A 21,610-nucleotide genomic window follows, 5' to 3' on the forward strand; every position below is an offset into this window, starting at 1 on the left:
AAATGGTTTAATAGTTTAGTGTGGATGCCCGTAAAAGAGTTTTGGCTTCTCTAACGTCACAGCTGATTGAAGGGGGCTCATTCTGATTGGCTGGCATGGGTTTTACGTGAGGAAAAGCCGCCCATTTTGGTTTTGGGGTGCTTGGGGCCGCACTCACCGGCAGATTTACCCAGACGAAAGTATTTTTTGAAACAAACGAGGTGGGGATATTCGGTTTTGAAGATACCCTGCTACGTGTGGACATGGCCTTAGGATGGATGCTGGTTTTCTTCTACAATCTTTGTTTTGAATACCAGACACTTTGAGGAGGATGCACTAATCTGGGTCATGAAAACTGGACCTTAGTGGTTCAGCAAAATGCAGCTTGATCATTTATTGAAAGATATATACTTCCATCCATGTTTCATAGACAAGGTTGTTGCAAAACTACACTTTCTGCATCTTTCTGACTTGTTGCCAGGGAGTGCTAGTAGGATCTTTTAAAATACAGGATAATAGCTGATGTTTCAGGCAAAATTTTGTCTTAAAATCACACATTACAGTGTTGTAAAGAGAGGAAATTATCCTGTTTACTAATGTAACTTCTGCAAATAGGATCACCCTCCTGTAGAATCCTGCAGAATGTATCTGCAGGATGTGGAGCTCCCCCTGCTGACTGGCTGCAGAACAGGTCTTAAACCCCACCTCTTTCACATTCTGCTTGTGAAGCAAACTGTTTTAAAACACTTCAAGAGAAATCTGCACGTTTGAAGTCATAAGCCTTTTTATTCAGTGTAAAAGTCAGATCTTACAAAAAATCACCAGATAAACTTTCACAGCCATGCGGAAACAGTTTGCAATGCTTGTAAACAAAGAAGCCGTTCATTACAACCGATAGTATGATCCAAACATTTGGCTTTATTTACAAAGTCTATCAAAGCTTCATCACAGCACAAATTTACCATATGAAAGGAAACTGGTATACACTATCAAAAAGATGTACAAACTTTAAACTGCAATCTAATAATGTACCTCAGGGGGTCAGTGTTAATATCAATAGATTTATAACTATTAACATAGATTTTTTTTTTTCATTTGTATCCAAAATAAATTCTTCACAACAACCCTCTCCACTCACAATTATTTTCAGACAATAGCAAACCCAATACATTTAGTCATTTTTATCAAATATATATAGCACCACGATATAATGGTTTAATATAATGGGGTGGGGTGGGGGGGGTTATCACATACAAAAGACCCGTGTTAGTATCCAAGAGAATAACAAGTATCCAGCCTGCTCCTCGTCACTGTTACAGGAAACGCCTGCTCAGGTCTAAACCTGAACCAGGTACCCTCAATGGAAGCCCAGTCACTATATTCACACACAGCAGAAATCTCTCTCTGATCACACACTCCTGCTGGGACGCTCAGACGCTGTTAAGATGTCACCCAGCTGTTTCCAGACATGCTTACTGAGAGCTGTTAGGATTTTACTGCCACCTAATTATCAGAAATTTGTGACTTAAAGTTGTTTATTATGTCACACATCAACAGGAAACAGAGGAAATAATAGCGACTGGTCAGATTCTCTACATTTTAAAGACCAACAGTGACATTTAAAAGCCTTTTGAGCTCAAGTATCTCACTGTTGTTTGTGCTCCTTAATGAAGCTGTCCAATTGTGGAGGGGAATTAAACCTTATGATGATCTTTCTTATCAGTTTTCATGCCTCATCTAAATGCTAATAATTTCAAATGCAGCTGAGCTTCAATTTTAATATTCAGTGGTTATTTAAGGTTGTTTTCTTTATTTTTTTTCCAGATTCCCAACAAATTCATAGCTCTCAACATTTTAACAAAACAAAAGGAGAATTGATCTACACTTTGAGTTTGAAAAAAACTGTGAGATCATTTTTAGCTTCCTCAAGACAGAAGGAAGTGGTAGCATTCAAGAAATTCCTGTCTAACTTTTTTTGTAACTTTTATTAAACTTTTACTTTAATGATTTAGCCAGCAGTCTTAGCATTTACCTACTTTGTGGCTGGCATTACTATTAGCATGAAATTTAAGCTTTTCTAGTTTTATATTCCAAATTAAATGCAGCAAATTCTTGGCTAATAGTAGTAGCTTGGAATGAGCAGGGTGATATATTATATTTTAGCTTAAAATAGGATCTGTTGACCTTCCTTATATTCGTTTTTATGCTCTGTTTAGTCGCTTATCAATAGAAGAAAATGTTTAATTTCCGCAATTTCTTAATGTTTGGAATACTGACAACATGAGTGTGAACAACATTTAACAGCATTAGAGCGGAACATCTTTAGTATGTCCAGGTGAAAAATAGCTGCCATGTGAATATAATTAATCACCAACAAAATTTCAAAGATATACATGACAAAAACAAACAAAACACAAGATTAAATTTCCACATATTCCATCCAAATTCTGACATCAAGAACCAACACTTTGATCACATTTCTATCATGCATATCTTTTAAATTTCTTCTTTTTTTTTCTTTTGGCAAACATGGGCTTCCATACGTTTCCCAATGATCACAGCAGAGGAGGAAAAACACAAACAGACTGAAGAACAACCAATGACGGTCATAACAAAAACACAAGCTCAGCACGACATCGGCACAACGCGTTCTGTTCTACATGCATTCTGTTGATCAGTGCACCCAATCCCAAACCAAGACACCTGCAGCTACTGACGCCCACACACTTTAAATACGCAGCTACCCGTGGGTGGAGGAAAACATGTTCCATGTTTAAGATATAGGGATCGAGGTGAAACAAGAAGATGTGATATCTACAAGAGAAAGAGAGAAACACAAGATCCAAAGAGTATTGATTGTGCATTTGATTATTTAGGGTTAATCTAGAGGAGGGTAGCAGCAGTTAGTCCATCAAACAGTCTGTTTTCATTCTTTTGTACTAAGGTATTAATGCAGTTTGGTCATGACGTGCTTTAATGCTTCAGAGAAACTTCTGTGACAGATCCTAACCTGAAACTGCTTCAAAGGGTTGGGAGTCTTTTATTGCTCATTTGGTCTCAGAAACGTTCTGCTGAGCTGTTATCCAATCTGATCAGGAGACAAATATCAAAAGGAAACTGGTCGGAAACAAGCCTCACATCTCATCGAGGAAACAAAGAAATACAGGAGGTCACCAAAAAGCAAAATCCACCACAACAAAGGCAAGAAACAGACAAGTGTTTGAATCATCACTCAGTATCGAGTTGACATTAAGACGGTCTGAGAGCTACAAAGTTTTCACAAAATACACCAAAGGAAAATGAGATAAGACCGTTGTCGATTGGGATATGGAGGCAAAAGCGTACTTTAAGTATGAGGAAATGAAAAGCAACCAAATGATTGAAAGATTCAACTTTAGACTTAAATTGTATTTATAACTGAGAAGAGGATAAGAAAAAAGTCCAAAATATGGTCTAGTTCTTTAAATATGTGGTTTGTCTTAGCCTCTTGTGGTCAAAATGAGTACTGCAACAACAACAAAAAGTGCGTGAACTAAATGAACAATTGACAGATACCAAAAAGACTTATTTTGGATGTTCTTCATTGATTAACAGGAACCTTTATCAAAACTCAGACTTTAGAAAAGTGATGGCGCTTAAAGCTCCTTTGAGGAAGTCTGGCGCCGCCTGTGGTCAAACAGTGACCCTGCTTATCTTGTCCTGTGCATGAATCAGTCCTCTTTCTGACAAATAATATCTCACTTTTAACAGTCATGAATGTTTGCTGTGAAAAAGGTTTAAAACAAGTTTCATCACTGTGCTGGAACTTCCCCCTTCTTATGGGCATTAAAAATTATATCAGACACTGTCAATCGTTCTGTTAATGGTTCTGTTTGTCTTTTTGGGCCTTAATGAGGCATCACTCTTAATTTCAGTGTGTTCCATAAGCACTTAAAAATCTTTACAGGAGCTTCAACAAGCTCTGCATTTTTGACTTTTCAGCTATGACTCAAATACAGCATCAAGTATTGTATCAAATGTTGGTTTGATTTTCACAAGTTTCAGGTGCTCATGCCCCGTTATAAAGCACTTTTTTTTTAAACCTCCATATGAGATGCACACGATGATAACACCTTTTTGGAACCCAGCTGATTCAGATTTGTAGTCACAACTTTTACAACCCGAAAAAAGAAACACAAACTTCCTGAGAGTTGAATTGTGAACCTTACTGGTAGAAAGAGAAATTATGGATCTTTTTTAAAATTTATTTATTTACCGTCACTGAGAAGTTTTAATCCGCTCTGCATTTCCACATACACCAAATACTCTGTATATGAACCCTTACTCACAAAAATCACAGTTATACAATACCATTTTGTTAAATTATCTCATATGTTAATTATATTAATGTAGTGATCATGACATTTGAGGGTGCTAGAAGATTTTATTTAACATAGCAAAATAATATGGGATCTATATTATTATTGCATCACTCAAATTAGAAGACTACCTCATGTGCTGTGATAAAATTCTTCCATGTTTGGTGTCTAGTCTTCAAGTGGATAATTTTGAAGTAATCATGTTTCATTTGCATATGCTAACACACTGCCAGAGTCTACGTCACACTCGTATTTTAGCTAAACGTGGCTAGCATCAAGAGGTAGTAGATAAACAGCTGCAAAAAATCTAGCTCTACGAAGAATGAAAGGAGTCTGTGTTGACTGACTAATCAGGATTTGTTTCTCCATACCATCAGAGTCACCAAGAATATATTTATATATTTATTATATATAGAATCTATGTATTTATGCCACTTCTTAGATTCTGTCGTCGTGTTTCGAATGCTGCCCTCAGAGACTATTGGAAAAGCAGTGCATTGTTCATGTTTCATTCTTTATAACAAACCTGTTATTCTGTGGCTCAGGTGGGTTTTTTATCTAGCTTGCATACATATGGCTCTGACATGAGAACAACCATAGCGATAGAAAAACACTTTGCATATGAGCTTAATAAAATATCTAACATATTCTTTTTTTTTTTTTAGCATCAAACTGCTTCATAATGAGACTCTTGAATCAAACATATCTTTTAGTTTTTCTTTCTGTATAATGAGTCAAACATTTTGCTGTGAATGATAGAAAACAGAAGTTTGACTTAAGACATGCTGGACATACGGAGGCCAAAGTGAGCCATATTTCTTTGTTCAACCAGACTCAATATGGTGTTTTTTTTAAGATACATAGATGATGCAAGAAAAATTAAAAGGGAAAAGTTAAATATCTATTTTTTGAACACTAATGACAACAACCAGACAAAGATTCAGTCTCAATCTGATGGCACACTCCAGACTCTGTATAACTCCAGAGGAGTGTTTTAACTCCTGTCTTTTTCAGCTCACAAACTTTGTCATGTCTCCTCTTGTTTTCTTCATCCAAACAGTAAAAAAGTTTGACTCTGTGTTGCCGGGTGGATAGTGGGACTAACCTGTGAGAGTGAACCCCATCATACCAGTAAGGTTTCTCTGTTTTACCCTGCTGCTCATTTACACTTACGTCTATTAGACTTTTAAAAAGAAAGCTCTTTAAATCCACAGCTGCATCATTTCTGTTTAACATTACAGCACAAAGAATAATGCTTTCTCAGAGAATGAATCATTTCACTGTGTTTTAGAGCTGCCTATAGAGCTATCAACGCCTACAGCGATGACAGCTCTTTAAGTTTGTGCTACCCTGACCTGTGGAGAAACAGGTTTTTAAAGGTCACAGTCTGGAGGAGTGACGCAGGTGTGGACATCAACTAGAAATAATCCCCAAAAAAACAAAACAAATAATGCTTCTGACAGCAACATGGAATGTTAAAGTGTGTCTTTAAATACAAATATAATAAATAAAGAAAAGTGAGGTGGAGTTTTGGGGATCAACTGAAGAAACATATTAGAAACAGTCAAAAAGCCAGATTCTGAGTCCAGAAAAAAATTGGCCCCAAGTTTCTCACACCACATGACAAAAACTGAAATCTAAGCAAGTGTTAATGTCCAACTTTTAAACAATCTTAAGAAGTTACTAAACTTTTAGGAAATGTTACAAAACTCTCAAACAGCCACAGGAACTGTGATTTTCAGAGGAACCAGATCCTGAAAAAATTGTGAAAGACTCCTAAACATGAGAATTTTTTCAAAAATCCTGAATAGCTTTTGCAAGATCCTGAAAAACCAAAAGGACCTGTTTTAAGCTGTTAACTTCCTAATGTATGTTTTCAGCAGCCATTATCTTGTGAGAGATTTCTCTAAAGCTGTGGACACATGACTCTTTGGTTCTGTAATGTTTCACACAGAAATAAATGCAGCTGTTGAACTCTTCAGGCCAGAACGAAAAGAAAAACAAAAGATGAATATCAGTAATCAGTAATGTTGAGCAGCACTTTAGTAATCTGTCTCTTCAAATTGAATCATTAATATCTATACTCTGTAGTTCAATCTGAATAAGCCTCCATGTATTATATGAATATAATCACTTTATGAAACAACGCATGTCAACTTTCCCACACAGCCACCATAATGTAAATGCAAAATAAGTACATTAATCAAAAGAAAAACAAAAAACTGAAATTATTACAAAATAAATGAACAAAAAACTTCAAGTACTATTAACAAAGTAAAAGTCCACCTGGCATTATGTTCAGAAGAATAATCTAAATATACAGAGCTGTGTTCCTCTTCCTGCCAGCCTCTCCTCTCCTCAGGCCGTTCAGTGGCTGACTCTGACCTGAAAACAAACAAACAAACAAAAAGAAAAACCTAAAGACCTGGCTCAATTAAAGGTTCTCACAGTTTCTACAGGTCTCTGTGCGCAGCCCAGATTGTGGCAGAGGCAGGCTGAGCTGATGTCGACTTGCAGGACCCCGTTGTTGTAGAAAAAGGTTGTTTTTTTTAATCCGCTAGAGATCTGGTCTGGCTGATTTCAGACCAGAGAGGAGCAGAATCACGCTGCTTCACCTGAAGGTGAGAATGCCCAAACGTGTGTGACCCCGGCCCGTCCCTGGGCGCCTTCAAACCCTCCACCGGACGCATTTTGTGACTGATTATGTGCACACAGCTACAAGGTTGGAAAGTGTTCAGGGGAGTATTCCTTGAGGATAATTCTGAATTGTAAAAACATCCCCCTTTTCCGTGCTGTCACCATCTCTCAAAATGCCTCCGTGGAAGGTCCGCGTTGTTGGTCTGAGTGTGATTCGAGGTTAGTTTGATTCTCTTGATCCTCGCCGGGTATGTCCTGTCCCCGTGCTGCATCCTCAACATGTGACCTCAGGGCTCCTGTTTGATGTAGTAGCTGCCTGAGCCGTTGCTCTCCTGGTCCGAGGTGCCCTGTGAGAAAGTGAACTCATCCACCTCGGCCGCCTCCTCTTTCATCCTCAGGAGAGACTCTACAGAGCGGGACAGAGACAAATAAGAGAGAGAACAGCAGCACTGATGAGCTGGGTGTGTTCATGCAGCTGGGAGGAAACATGAAGGAGCCTTTGTCTTTGTTTCAGGTGATAAAAACTTTTTTTCATCCTTTTAAACCTGAGCCTGGTTTCAAACATCCTGGAGTCAAGATAACAGAGAGGTACACAAAGACAGGCTGCAAGGACAGCAGCACAAATCCTGTAGTCCTAAGTATGGATCACTTTTTTTTGCATTTGAGGAAACTCATGCAAAGTCTTGATTAACTTTTGTGAGATCTTTAAAAACTTTGCTAGATCCCAGATAACTCTTACAAAATCTTGAGAATTTTAAAAGAAAAAAGTAATCTCAAATAACTTTTTATGAATTTGAGAAAAATGTAAGATTTTGAGAAATGTTACTAAACTTTCACAGTTCCCCAGAAACTGACGGATCAGGAATCTATCTTGAGATTACAAATAACTTCTAGAGGTTGCAAGAAATTTTCCCAAGGTCTAACAAAAGGGACTACAGACAAACTTGTTCCTGTCAGGCATTCAGACTCCAAAAAGTTTAAAAAAAAAACAGACCCCTGGTTTAAAAATATCTGAATTTCCATAAAATCTTAACTTGACATGCACCTGAGCATCAAGGTAAAAACTTCAGTCTTTAAATTGAAACAAACATGCTCTATGACTTCTTCAGAGTGAAAAACAGACACTTGAACTGTAATTCCTGCAGACGTCTGCTGATGTGAGAAATATTCATGTGAGAACAAAGACGATGAGCCTTTAACAGTTAACATGCAGCATCAGCAGCATCCAGGTCCACAGCGAGGCCCTGAGAGTGACTCCTCCTGATCTAAACAGCGCTGAGTCTGAAAAACTCGGCGCTGAGCTGGTTTGATCGTTAGTGAGGTGTTACCTGATTTGTGGGTTTGGTGGAGGTGGGTTCGGGGTCGGGGCCGAGTGGGCCCCTGGACAGGGTAAGGGGGCGGACTCTGCTCTTCGTCCCCTGAGAAGCTGCTCCTCCTCCTGCCTGCCTGACTGAAGGGCCGTCGACCAACCGGAATCTTCCTCTCTAAACACCAACCAGACTCGGGTAAGCTACCAGGGGCTTTTTACACACACGGGTTCAATTCAATTCAGCTGGAACGTATTCTTCATGTTTGTGTCGGGAAGAAAGTTAAAAAGGTTAGAGCTTAGGGTGAAGATTGTAATTTGAAAACCAATGATGAGGCCAAAATGAATAAGCCCCTGGAAGCTGTGAACACACCACCAGACCCAAGTGAGCCAAGAGCACGCAGCAGCAGCTTGTCTACAGATCTATAGAAGTCTGGGACTGGCAATATGAGACTTTTTGAAAATGTATTCAAGTCTTTTTAGGTTATGCAATTTAATATTGACAGCTACAGACTTCTATATCAACTATCTGATTATTTTTATCCATTTAACAAACTCTCTGTATTTGTGATCTGACACCAGGCCTTCTGCCCTCTGAGCCCTCAGATCTTACACACTAAACCTCTCTCAAATCTTTGTACAACTTTTCTGTGATAAATCTCCCACTGAGTAGGAAAAAAAGAAAATCCCTGAGTGTGACACAAGAAGTCAGATAAAAATAATCCAGACACACTAAACAGATGACAATTCAGAGAGCGGCAGGAGCTCCATGACCAGTGAAGTCAGAGAAAGAGGGAGGAACAAGAAAGGAGGAGAGAAGAAGAAATGTGTCCACAGTGAAGGATTACTCACTTTTCTTTTGGCCTTTGTACTGTTGAGCCTTTTTCTTCTGCTTGGGAACAGATTGAGGCATTTCTCTGTTACCTTAGAGAAGGCAAACAACAAGAAACTAAGCATGTAGCACATTCATGCAGTGAAATAAATCTGCCGTCTTGACTCAAAGAAGTATTTAAGGTTTTGAGTTGAGATGAATCCTGCCCCCTTACTCTGAGAGGCCGGCGGTTGCAGCTGGTAGCCTGTCAGCTGACACCAGCCCACAGGGTAGAGGTCAGGTGACTCGCAGTCCACCCACTGGTCATACTCGTCCTCCCAGCCGTCAAAATGGATCCTCAGTAGCCGGTGCACAACCCTCGTCACTGTGGCCACACACACCAGCCTTGGCTCCATCAGATCCACAGCCTCCAGCTTCATACCCTGCCGGAAACCGTGATTGGGAACCTCCTGGAAGATGAGATGCATGTCAAGAATTACCATACACGACACAAAAGTTGATCTTAAACCAGAAAGTAATGATAAAATTCAACATTCATACACAGAAGCAAAGATAAACTCCCACCTTGTTGAAGAGCTTGACAGGAGCAGCGATTGATCCTGTTTCTCTGAGGTAGTCGAACCATTTAAATGGCAGTTTAGTGTACCCTGAGGAACGCACAGCGAAACATTAAGAGACTTTAACACAGAAAAATCTAACTTCTTCTAAGAGCCAAAAAAAGACAAAAATATTCAAAACAAACCAAAGATGGCTTTGACACAGGAGAAACATTTATTTTCTGCAGTGGTGTTATTCCAAAAGTGAACACTAGGTGGAGTCTTGGTTTGTGGTGTGCAGAAGCTTCAACTCCAGGTGATTGCAGCTTATCCAGTGGTGATGCAGACTAGTTTGAGATCAGAATTGTCAAAGCCCAATTAAATGTCTTTGTGGCTTAGTACCTCTAGGGGGCGTGAGTTCAATGTTGTTGATTTCACAGAAGCCGACAGGGAAGATGGAGGGGGAGGTGCTGTGGTAGCAGAACCAGTCTGATCCGTCCACCGCCTCCGAGCCGTCGATCCCAATCATGAGGTACCCGTCTGCCAACACCTACAGGAAAACACCAAACATTTACAAAAGATGATTAAAATGATCTCAGAGTCCCTATCCAGACTCTCTCCAGCTCCTCAGGTGACACAGAGGAGGCGTCTCACCTTTCTTACAGTGGCTACACATATAGCTGAGAGGTTGAGGGGGTCAATGGCTTCCAACTTCATCCCATCTCTGAACCAATCCCCGCTCTGGTCCACGTCTTTCACCTATTGAAGGACAAAAAAGGGAGCTGTAAACACCTGAAAAGACATCTGAAAGACTCAATGGACTTTTACTGCTGGGATCAGTTAAAGCTGGACGTTAAAAACATGGCAAACAAACAAGTTTAAATTTTGCATTACCTTCTGGAAGTACTGCGCAGGAGCATCAGCTTGTCCCTCGATTTTCTTCACAACATCTGAAAGGTAAATGAATGAATGAATAAATGAGTTTCAGCCTCCAAAGTAATGGACAGTGTCTTCTTTGGAATTTCCAGGACATGGACGCCACCTCATGTTTAACTCGATGGATAAGAAAAGAAAAGGAGCTGGAGTCGTGTATTCAACCTTTTGAATGTTTTCTAGACTCACCAGATCGTTTGAAGCGGTGTCCGATGCTTCTCGACCAGCCAATGCTATGGATGAGGGGGCTGAACATGTGGCACCAGAAGTCGTCAGACTGGTCCTGGCTTTCTTCGTAAACCAGCCTGAGGCGACCTCCGATCACCTGCTCTACCAGCGCCACCCGTGTCCGGCACAGGTAGTTCTTATCCACCACCTCCACACGCATCAGCTTCTTAAAGGGAAACTGCATGTTTTCATGTACCTGAAGGGGACAAAAGGATTCAAATAAATTCAGAGGATTTAGAAAGACATAGAATCATTTGGTAGTCTGAGGAAATTAAAAAAGTCAACATCAGAATCTGTGTGTCACCTTGGCAGTGAAGTCTGGTGGCAGTGTTTTAGCTCCAGTGAGACGCTTCACAAGAAAGACTTTCCAGTTAGAGTATTTATGCTGTATGCCTGCAGGGGAGGGTGCAGAATTAACCAAAATGTTCCTGAACAAATGCTTTAAGAGAAAATGTAGGATTAGGCTGCTGATGACACTCACTTTTTGGAGGTACGAGGGGTTTGTTAGTTGAAGCACACCATCCCACGGGGTGCACCTCAGGGATGCAGAGATTACACCAGAAGTCTTTGCTGCTGTCGTTGTCAAAGCCTTCATATCGCAGGAGAGCTTTGAACCCTGAACACAGGAACATGGAGATTATTAAACAGCTTCGTAGCAAGAAAATAATGAGCCAAACTAGTTTGCATGAGCACTCTGTTTTACCTGCTAGCTTAATGATTTCTGCTATCCAGTACACCTTTGTGGAGAAGTTGGTGTCAGAGTTTTGGACTTCAATCCTTACTCCTTCTTCTATGTTTTCCCAGCAATTTCCCATTGGGGCCTAAAGCAGAGCAGAGGAAGCCTGTGACATTATTCACTCTGAAAACAAATCTGTGCTACACACCCATCTCTCAGTCTACTTACATGTTTGAAGCAGCTGACTGGAGCTCCGGTTGTGTTATTGCTACAGATATACCGCCCCCAGTCAAAGCTCTCTGCAGGGACCACTGTCAGAGAAAACACAGTGTAAAGCTACAGCACTATCACCATGTTAATCATCATTAATGCCTCTTTTTAGAAAATAACTCACCTGCTTTTGATTTCGCCTGGTTCTGTTGACTCGCCTGGTACTGGGCGTAAGCTGCCAACTTTGCCACGAGAGGCTGTTTCTGTAAGACTTTTGCCTTTTTTGTTGGTGGTTTGCCCTTCAAAAATACAAGCAGAAATAAACATTTGTGAAATTATGGAAGTTTAATAACTAAGTGCTTGTTGCAGCAGGGTTTTGGTGCATTTACCTGGAGTCTGGCCAAAATGCTAGCTTTTTTGGAATTTGAGGAGTAACTCCTGGAACAGGACACACTGCAGAAGCGCTTTGTTTTGGAGTAGAAAGCATCTCGTACACCAACCATCCCACACATCTCACAAGTGGCTGTGAAAAGAGATGACAAAGCACACAAGTATGAGCTGTTAAAGTAATCAGACTGCTGCTCTCTGGTGCTCTCTTTGGGGTTCTGTCCTCGCAAAGCTCAAAAACAAAACACTTCCTGTACTGACCCATTCCAGCCTTGCCGTCGGGGTAGGTGTACACCTGTCCATTGTTCTTGATGATTGGCAGGCTGGCTGGAATGGAGGGCACCACCTCATCCTCACTGTCCTCTGAGCTGGAGCTGCTGGTGGACTCCTCGCTGCAGCTGTCGTAGCCATCAAACATCCCGAACGAGTCTCTCCGCTTACGCTCTGAACGTGGGGTTCGTTCAGCCTTTATGAACAAGAAAATAATAATAGAGACAGCAGAATATGAATGAGTGAAAGGCTGAGAGGCAATGATTAACATTAACACACAGTTTCAAACAAAATTTTGCAACAAGTACATATTTGCAATTTTCGGCTGGAGTATTTTTTTTGTCTCTTTAAAATGTAATCGGCAGAGAGTCTGACCTGTCAAGTTTCTACACATTTACTAAATTTTACATGGAATCTGTCACCGTTTTAAAAAAAAGTTAAGCATACAGAATACACAGTTTTCCCAAAGTGACAGCTGATTGGCTGACACAAAAATCTAACACCCGTCTGTCAAGAGAGCTGCAGTACAGTGGAAGAGAACATGCATGCTTGTGCTGAGATTCCAAAGAGAAGTATTCTTGCTTCGCTGGTAATACAACAATACGATCATCCTCCCCTGGTCAATTACTCATCAGAGTAAGTGTTTTTACAAAAGCAATCCTGATTCTCATCAGCTTGAGTCATGTGAGCCAGACAATCTACAGTGAACTCTGCACAGGGGCCATGACCTGGTGCTGAGGAGCAGTCAACCAAAAGTTGCAACAAAGCACTTTTTACACTGGCAGATTTGCTTCTCCTGGAGGAATAACGTCATTAAAGTAGCTGTGCTTTTACCCCTTCAAGTTAGCACTAAAAACAAAACAACATACATGAGAAAAACAGGAGTGCATCGAGAATCATTGCAGCTATGACTATGACATAAATATAAAAAAAGCCATAATCCTAGATTCAAAACAATCCAGTTTTAGGTGAGCTTGTAGCTCAGAGCAGGGTGAATGAGCAAAAAGATTGAGCTGTCAAATTTGCAGGTCAATGCAACCTGTGGGAATATAAAAGGTAAACAGTAAAGCGTATATAATAAAGTGAGTGTTAGGTAGAGACAAAATTAATAGAATTGGTGATTATTCAGATATTTGAATCATGAATACTGAGGCTGAACATCAGTAAGTCTTGTTTATTTTCTATCTGCAGGATGCGGAACAAAGCCTGTCTACTTCCTCCTCTGAGCACCATGCTAACTGTCTGCACTAACATGCATGATTTAGCCTAAATAAAAATTAGACCTTAGAAACAAATTTAGGTAAGAGTAAAACGTGCAAGTGTGAAAAAATAAGCTTTAATATGTGCTACAAAAGGGGGCGGCCTTATTTCATATAGCTCCGGATGCTAACCAGCGTTAGCAACGCTAGCTAGCGGAAACCTGTTTTTCCAGTTTGATTAAGAAAAGCGTTCCACCTTTCACAACTGCTTCACAAATGAACATCTATAAATATGTACACAAAATATGGGGTTGTTATTTTGAATATGTACATGTTTTTCAATGAAGGAGAGCTTTGTAATATTTGTTGCAGGCTGAGCCAAGAGCTAGCTATGATAGATAACAACAAAGGAGGAGGTTAGCTTATGTCTGAGCTCTGGATCTCACGGCTCCACAAGGTTTCACATCCACTCACCAGATCCCGTGTGTCTTCCATTAGCCCTTCATAAAGATAAAGTTCCTTTAACTGCGCTGCCCAACGCGCCGAGGGAGAATCTGTGTTTAAAATAAACTCTAAATGAATATACTACCAACAGATATCAACAAATTACTCTGCTGCTTCTGCGCGTGCGCTAGCGTAACCTACTTTCCTGTGATTGGTGGATGAGAAATGGAGGTCATCGACCCGCAGAAACAAAACAGTGGACTCTGAATGAACAGCTTCTTTCATTAAAACACTTCAGATCACAATACACCTGTTCGATGGAGATAATTTAATGCATTGTTTTGTTAGTTTACTTTCAGTATGTGTATTTTACCACTATTAAGGATGTTTTCTCAATTTAGGGTAGATTTTTGATTCAACATTTTCATTTGCTGGTTATGGTCATGAATTAAATACAGTTTTCCCTGTGTTTAAAAGTTCACCTGAGCATTTTCTCCAAATTTCAGAAGCTAATACACATTTCACTCAAAGTTTTCAAGTTCAGTGGGTTAGATCACTGTAACTTCTGCTGCTTCAGAATAGGTTATGTTCAGGAAAAGAGATTAGTGTGTAAAAATATCTGCTCTATACGTACATAATGATCAGCTTCTGAAATGAAGAGAAGCACACCATTCTTGTGACATAAAATAAATCTTTTAATATATATTGTGCAGTCTATAACACCTCTGCAGACAAACTAACACTTTCTTTGTCATAGAGACACAGTAATGTAACGTTTTTATACTGAACATTCAATATTTTTTCATGGTTTCTCTTCCAAAATATAACAACCTGTGCAGCCTAGCTTATAGGCTATTTAATCTCAATATACATACATTTGAAGAAATAAACTAGACCTTTTAGCGAACCAGCTGCCCTCCGGTCTCTCTGATAGATATCACAGTGCTCTTCAAAAATAATACTGGCTTCATTTCTTTTTGTTCCTCTCTTTGTTTCTTGAACACAAAAAACACAAATCAACACTGGAAAGCAAAGCAGCTTCAGCTACAACTGAACAGCATGAATGCAAAACAAACATTTCATTTTGTACTGAAGTAACAACAATAAAGTGAATATGGCTGGAAGAACGGCAGCCCGCGCTTCAAGTGGGTAAGGCTTCTGATGAGGATCTATGTGGTTGGGTTGGACAAGGACTCGCCTCCTTAATGAGCTGAGGAGAGGGATGGTCAGTGCTAGAAGAGGAGAAAATAGTTTTACAAGAACAAAACTTTATTTATCTATTCTTTTAATGCTAATCAAACCTACAAACCTTTTATCAAATGTGCATCTTTGGTCTCAGAGCAGCTCCTCCTCTGCACCATCTACACTTCCTGAGATGGAGGCGGCTTCTGAGGCACAAAAGGGAAATTTCGGTCTCTGTGTTACAGAGTTGCATGTGTTAAATTAGAGGAAACATGGATTATCATAATCCTGGATCATGTGTGTAAGAGGAACTCGTGCCTTCTAGCACTTTCACTTCTTGCAATAATCACCAAAAGCATGCAAGTTTCTATCCCTGCACATTTTCTGCATCTCAGGCTCAGATTTTCAGATAACAGCAAAGTTTCTCCCTCCCTGGGAGGGAGCCATCTAAAACTTTTCCATCACTCCTGGAGCATGATGAGTTTGACGAACAGGGATTGTAGGAGGGAATTAAGGTTGTGGGTTTGAAACAAAAGTATTTGAATCAGTGTGGCTGCTTGTGTGGGTTAGTCTGGCTGAATCATTTTAGCTGAACTTATGTGGGCAAAAGTGTGACTCAGCGTGTTTGAGGTGCTGACAGATTTCAGTGTCTCCTCACATCTCTACTTTCAGATATTCAAAATGTAAATTCTGTTCAGTTTTAAGGATCTACAGTAAGAATTTACTCACCTGATAAACTGATACAGGAGAGACTGAGCTCTGATGACGCTCCAATAACATCGTCCTACAACATGACAAGACACATAAAGAATGGCACTGCAGCTGCCTTAGCAGTTTGTAAATTTTATGTAGACTACAATGCAAGACAGTTGCCTCAGAAAAACAGTGTCGTGAAAACTTCAGTCTTACCAGCATCCTCTGCAGACAGCCAAGATTCTCCCCCTCAGTCCTCCCATTCACCACCTCCTGGAAGCTAACTGCATGACCCCGCCGTGTGAGCTCCTCTCCAATATCTACTGTCTACGAAAGAATGTTGTGAGCGAGGAAGGAAAGAAACAGCAGCAAAGAGAAGAAAACAAATCAAACAGAGAAAAAAGTAAAAAGTGAGCAGACCTTTCCCTCGCTGCTGTCGTAGAGCTTGACACTTGGCCAGGAGGAGATGTCGGAGTGAGAGTAGCTGCACAGTTTGGCCTGCAGGGGTCTCCAGGAGGCACAGTACGTCAGCTGCTCGAAGTCGTCCAGGGCCTCTTCAGTCCACACATCACCTTAGAAAAAAGCAGAACAATAAAACTTTTAAGACTTCAGAATTTAACATCTTTTCACATGAGATGAAGTTACCAGGACGACAGTTTTACCTTTCGGTCTCACTCCAGCTAAGCTGCACTCTATAGCTTGGAATGGCAAGCTGAGGAAGTCGCTCCTGAAATGTTAATGCAGCAAAAGCAGAAGCTGTTAATACAAAGATGCATTTTTGTGCTGTCTTATTTTACAACATCTAATGAATCAAACAGACAGAATCAAGACGAGCGTCCATGTTAAAGCATTTTAACTAGTTAGTTGAGACACCTGTCTGATCCTGTGGTGCAGAGCCAAACAAAGCCAACACCAAGAATAGACGACCAGCTGACTGAGGGTTTCCCTACTACTACTTTCTCACCTCATCCTGCAGAGGCTGTCTCTAGGCAGCTCCCCGTTGTCTCCAAAGTCCACATAGTAGAGGTCCACTAGTCCAGAGCTAAGGACTCCCAACACCCTTGCTCGGTTCCACGTGCCATGGTCTTTGTATGGAGCTGCAACAATATCCCCGACCACGACAGTCTCCACCCTCTGCTCCTGGAAACCATTAAGTCAGGAAGGGTTACACCTGAGAGAGTCAGCTGGTACAGGCCAAGAGAGAAGAAGGAAATGTGTGGTTTTAAGGCCACCTCTACACTACCCCGTCACTCTGTTGCTGGCCCAAAACACCATGGTGTGGAGTAGGGTTGTGTTGCTAAGCCTTCAAACCTTCACCTGATGGTATCAAAGTGAGGGGTATGAGATCTGTCCTCACCGCGTTGTTGCCATTGTTGTAGAAACGTTTCATCTCCTCCATCAGTTTGTCGAGCTGCAGGGAGCGAACGCCAAGAATCTGGATCCAGAAGTGGTTTGGGTTCTCAGAAGCAGAAACATAAACCTCGAGGTGTTCGTCAGGTTGGAAGCTGAGATCTGGGCTGGGAACTAGAACAGGAAAACAGAACAGCTTGTCACACACAAATAATACCACAGCATTTGGTGAGAAAGCTACTGAGCTGAAGAGTGCTTTTTTTTTTACTTTCAAACTTTGACACTTCAGAGATGGACTCTGAGGACACACTCTCCTCCTGCTCCGTCTCTTTGGTGGTGATTTTTAGCTCCTTCATCTTTCCAAAAATATCTCCTGCCTCTTCTGCAGTGCTCCTGTTCATATGAATGAGCCCATTTTTCTCTGTCTGTGCATAGGGCCCATTGTTGTTCAGGCCCACAGGTGCTTCAGTCTCTGGTTTCTGGTTCTCAGCTGTTTGACCTCGTTTTTTCCTCTGAGCAGATGACTGTGAGATCTTCATCCTCACCATCATGTCCTCTTTGACCTTTTCTAGAATCAGCTCCTGCAAACACACAAAGAAAAGTTTATTTTGCCTTACATCAACTGCAAATGATTAACCTAAATAAAGGCATCCAGCTCACTTTGGCCTGTGTCACTTCCTGTCTGGTTCCTGTGATCATTATGTCGCCCTTTGCTCCAGGACCCTGTGCCTTCTCTTTGGGACAAAACACTTTTACTCCTGTGGTTCTAGTAATGAGTTTCAAGCTCTCTCCTCCACGACCTGCAAGACACAAATCAACAAAGCAGAGTTAAAATACAGGGCAAGAATCTGACCTCTGAGGGAGACAAGTCATGCATACATTCAAAGAAATGAGGTTGTAAGACAACAAATATATTTAAGAAATAAACTTTTTATATACCTATTATCCGTCCAAGAGCAGTCTGAGGAACCTCCAAAGTTTCAGTCACAGGCTCACATTCAGTAACCAGATTCTCTAGGACACAGCGGGCAAGCAGGACCTGCTCTTTGGAGCCCTGCAGCATGAAACACACAGCTGTGTGCTCTTCCGACTCTGACAGAACCCGGACATGAGCTCCAGACTTCTGGTTTACCTGAAAGAGAGACAGAGAGAGCAGAGTGAGTGTCTGTGCATACCTGGACTGATACTCAAAGTTTTCTGCCTGACACTGTACTGCTCACCAGGTCTAAGAACTTGGCCTGGTATCTTGACATATTCCTGTAAACTTCTACAGGAAGTGTCATCTTGGAAATCTCAGTGTCGGGTCCTTCACCTGCACATGAAAACAGAGATCAGTGCCACATGTAGCTCAAGTTATCAGTTAGCACGGTAGGTCCTCCTCAGCAGGTACTCACAGCTGCTGCTGCTGCTTATGTGGCGGTAGACCATGTATCCCACTGTGGCCCCGACAGACAGCCCTGCAGCTAGAGCTACCATCTTCCCCGAGCTCAGGCTGCCCATCTGGCCGTCCCTCAGTGCATCCATGACACGTTGTGCACCCTGTGGGAGGCTCCACCTGCATGCAAACACGGTACACATCACCTTCCACACCAGCAATGACAAGAAACTTGTCATTGCTGGTTCTGGTTCTTCACACCCGAGGCCATGTTTTTACTCATGTTTGAGGCGATCTACCGCAGTGGTTCAAACACTTCTGCAAGTGATGATGATTCAAACCCTCAAAATATACCTTAATGTGTCCCGAGGACAAAATACTAATTCCCCCTTAAATGCACATCCCACAGAGTCAAATGCATGAAAAGTCAGCACAATTAATAATCTCTTTGTTATTGTTTTTAATAAGTTTTCTTTACTCAATTCAGAGTGCTTTAGCTGATGTTGTGTAGTGTCCAAGGCGTTCTGTCGTTTGATCATGCAGCACAAAACTCAAAGCATAAGCCAGCCGGAATTCAAAACGGTAGATTAAATGTTCAGTCTACTTTGCATATTAATGATATTCCTGTAGAACCAGTTTTAAAGATATCTGTATTGCATCTCTTTATTTTCTTGATAAAAACCTATATGACCCCAGAGATGGGACTTTGAGTACTGAAGCATGATTCATACAATGTAGCCGGTCTCCATTCAGACTACATCTCTTGCCACAGTCATGAGCCTGCAGAAACGTGCACAAGCAACAGCCTCCTAAATGATGAAACATTTAGTGTCCACACACACAGCACTGCGCTTCTTATGAATGCACCAAGCCAAGCTGCAGCAGCCCGACTCCGACTGCAGCACATTATGCACTGAAAGCTGCTGTTGCACACACTGAATACCATTTACTGTAGTTGGGCGACCTCCAGACTTCCATTAATCTCTGAACGCTCACGCCCAATTCTTTCAGAGCCTTTAGAGGTCACACTGCCAAAACAATAGCACGTACACAAAACTAAAAAGAGCACACTGGAGGTAAGCCAACAGTGAAGAGAACTGGGACCAGGCAGGACCCCGAGGAGCACACAGCACCACCATGCAGATGCGTGTCTCACTGGGAGAAGAGGGCTCTGGGGCTGTAGTTGAGAAACACATGGGACTTGGACACTCCAACGTCCATCTCAGAAGAATCTGGACAAAAAGACACAAATCCTCTCCGATCCCGCTCTGTTTATAGTTTATATCCAAGTTCAGACTACTGACAGACAAGTAGAGGGGGAGGAAAATTCAGTATTTCAGGTCACTACATAGCAGCAACTCAGTGATGATGTCAATATGAGAAAACATAGCATTAGAAACCATGACACACTTACTTGTTTTAACAGTTCTTCACCGTGGTAGTAATGTGCAAAACAACAGTGTGCAAAGCAGACCTACATTAAAAGATTATACTGATCACTTTCTTAAATTTTGCAAAACTTGAATGTAGTTTGGTCTGTTTTTCGTGAGTCCAAACCAAAGCAAAGTATTTTTGACCACAAGGTTTTCAGCTTCAGATTCAGCTGTTATGATCAAGGTTATGGAGACAAGGTCCTGATCCAAAGGCCCTATAAATAGACAGATCTAGACTAGATTATCTAAGAGAGTCTGCAGATTTCCCACAACACAATAATAGCTCTGTAAAACTTTTATTCTATTCATGAGAATGAAATCACGGGCAGCTCATCTTCCTCATTTTCTGTCTTTATCACAAAACACGAAGTCTCTGGGGCCTCTTTAAGAATCCAGTCCGGATCTGACAAGTCTAGGTTTCGGAACAGGTCCTAAACTTTCCAGTACCAGCAGACTTGAAAGCTGCGACCAATTTAAGCATCCTCCTCTAATACTGTTTAGATGTTTTGGGTAAAGTTATATCTGTACAGATGACATATCTAGACCATAACAACGCCGAATGGAACATTTTTTAAACTCATATCCAAAATCTGAACTGTTATCTTAGAGAAAAAAAGCTTTCGTTGAAAATAAGCAAATTATTTTTAAGTGTTGATATTTTCAGACGGGGTTTGGCATCAGGTCACGTCACGACTTCAAAAACAAGAAAAAAACGCGACAGTCTGGATTGATAACCTGTATCTTATCTTATCAAAGGCTGTCAAATTAAAGATAAATCATTCTGTTAACTCACAAACAAGTCTAACGTGTTATATCCCCAAAATGATCAGTCCTGGTTTGATGATCCGTGATGAGTTGTCAAAACGACCGCAAACACACTTTCTCCTCTAGGCTAGCCATGCTAGCATAAGCTAGCTGCTGGTTGACACATGCAAGCCAGTCAAACATTCGAAGAAGGCAAACAAACGTCTTAAGGACGAGTTTATACGCCCAATAAATCGTCTTAAACATATCTACGGTGCTACATATTACAAAATAAACATATAAACAAACAGACACAGGTGACACTTACAGACCCCTGGACCTCTTTCTAGACGACCCTGACTGCAAAAACTGTCAAGCTGAGCTGAGTCTGCGCAGAAAACACCGGAAACTACATTTCGTTCATGGACAAAACAAACTCAGTAAATTTTGTTATTTATAATATGATGCATACAGTTTTTTGTTTACCTTCTCAAGATTTTATGTTGAATTGATTTGTAATAAAATCTGAAACAAAGTGCGATTACTGCTTTTACTGTGAAAGATCAACCGGATCTAGATTTTCTCTCCTACTAAACGCACGCGACAAGATGCTCCGTTAGTGACTGCAGTGAATCACGAAGTAGGACATGATTCACTCACACAAGTGGTCTAAATTTGCAGCTTCATCCAGTTTAAAGGTGAATTTATTTTTTTAAGGAAATAAAGCCTTGGCGTCCAGAAAATAAACTTATAAATTACATTTGCGAAATGTGCTATTATTTAAGCTTAAAGCTCCTGTGAAGAGTTTTTAACCTGTTATAAAACAGACTAAAACTCG

The 21,610-nt window shown here is 40.9% G+C and overlaps 2 protein-coding genes across 7 annotated transcripts; both read right to left on the reverse strand.

The window, feature by feature from the left end:
• Positions 1 to 745: 745 nt before the first annotated feature.
• Positions 746 to 14,254, reverse strand: mbtd1 (mbt domain containing 1). 2 transcript variants are annotated; one of them, XM_074662616.1, is made up of 17 exons: positions 14,026 to 14,254; positions 12,344 to 12,548; positions 12,085 to 12,218; positions 11,880 to 11,994; positions 11,714 to 11,796; positions 11,513 to 11,630; positions 11,291 to 11,425; positions 11,114 to 11,202; positions 10,771 to 11,005; positions 10,543 to 10,598; positions 10,303 to 10,407; positions 10,051 to 10,198; positions 9,677 to 9,759; positions 9,327 to 9,561; positions 9,133 to 9,204; positions 8,303 to 8,458; positions 746 to 7,380 (listed from the first exon to the last, which is right to left on the reverse strand). In XM_074662616.1, exons 1-17 carry the CDS (start codon positions 14,044 to 14,046, stop codon positions 7,262 to 7,264), a joined length of 2,109 nt encoding a protein of 702 aa, XP_074518717.1. In that variant the 5' UTR covers positions 14,047 to 14,254; the 3' UTR covers positions 746 to 7,261. The 2 variants fall into 2 exon arrangements, with proteins under 2 accessions (XP_074518717.1, XP_074518719.1); XM_074662618.1 differs by lacking the exon at positions 8,303 to 8,458.
• A 129-nt stretch (positions 14,255 to 14,383) lies between these two features.
• On the reverse strand, positions 14,384 to 21,176 carry tdrkh (tudor and KH domain containing). Of its 5 annotated transcripts, XM_074662621.1 has the most exons (16): positions 21,101 to 21,125; positions 20,010 to 20,069; positions 19,752 to 19,894; positions 18,615 to 18,775; positions 18,441 to 18,532; positions 18,160 to 18,352; positions 17,881 to 18,020; positions 17,489 to 17,801; positions 17,228 to 17,394; positions 16,835 to 17,010; positions 16,533 to 16,597; positions 16,291 to 16,442; positions 16,087 to 16,197; positions 15,907 to 15,961; positions 15,305 to 15,383; positions 14,384 to 15,227 (listed from the first exon to the last, which is right to left on the reverse strand). In XM_074662621.1, the coding sequence occupies exons 3-15, from the start codon at positions 19,814 to 19,816 to the stop codon at positions 15,331 to 15,333; spliced, it is 1,743 nt and encodes a 580-aa protein (XP_074518722.1). In that variant the 5' UTR covers positions 19,817 to 19,894; positions 20,010 to 20,069; positions 21,101 to 21,125; the 3' UTR covers positions 14,384 to 15,227; positions 15,305 to 15,330. The 5 variants fall into 5 exon arrangements, with proteins under 5 accessions (XP_074518722.1, XP_074518721.1, XP_074518720.1 ...); XM_074662620.1 differs by lacking the exon at positions 21,101 to 21,125 and having other exon boundaries at positions 20,010 to 20,772; XM_074662619.1 differs by lacking the exon at positions 21,101 to 21,125 and having other exon boundaries at positions 19,752 to 20,772.
• Between the last annotated feature and the right edge of the window lie 434 nt (positions 21,177 to 21,610).

Source organism: Halichoeres trimaculatus, unplaced genomic scaffold, assembly GCF_033239565.1.
Source record: "Halichoeres trimaculatus isolate MK-OKI-2021-1 unplaced genomic scaffold, fHalTri1.1 fHalTri1_scaffold_23, whole genome shotgun sequence".
Taxonomy (NCBI): domain Eukaryota; kingdom Metazoa; phylum Chordata; class Actinopteri; order Labriformes; family Labridae; genus Halichoeres; species Halichoeres trimaculatus.

Bases quoted from the DNA above. Each gene is read 5' to 3' on its own strand.
- mbtd1 (XM_074662616.1), bottom strand. From the start codon at position 14,046: ATGGAAGACACACGGGATCTG. The intron at 12,549-14,025 runs GTGAGTGGATGT...TTGTTCATAAAG, and splicing joins TGGAAGACACACGGGATCTG to GCTGAACGAACCCCACGTTC. The intron at 11,203-11,290 runs GTGAGTGTCATC...CCTCCCCTGCAG, and splicing joins ACCCCTCGTACCTCCAAAAA to GCATACAGCATAAATACTCT.
- tdrkh (XM_074662621.1), bottom strand. From the start codon at position 19,816: ATGGACGTTGGAGTGTCCAAGTCCCATGTGTTTCTCAACTACAGCCCC. The intron at 18,021-18,159 runs GTATATAAAAAG...TGTGTCTTGCAG, and splicing joins TGCTCTTGGACGGATAATAG to GTCGTGGAGGAGAGAGCTTG. The intron at 16,598-16,834 runs GTGAGAAAGTAG...TTAACATTTCAG, and splicing joins GACAGCCTCTGCAGGATGAG to GAGCGACTTCCTCAGCTTGC.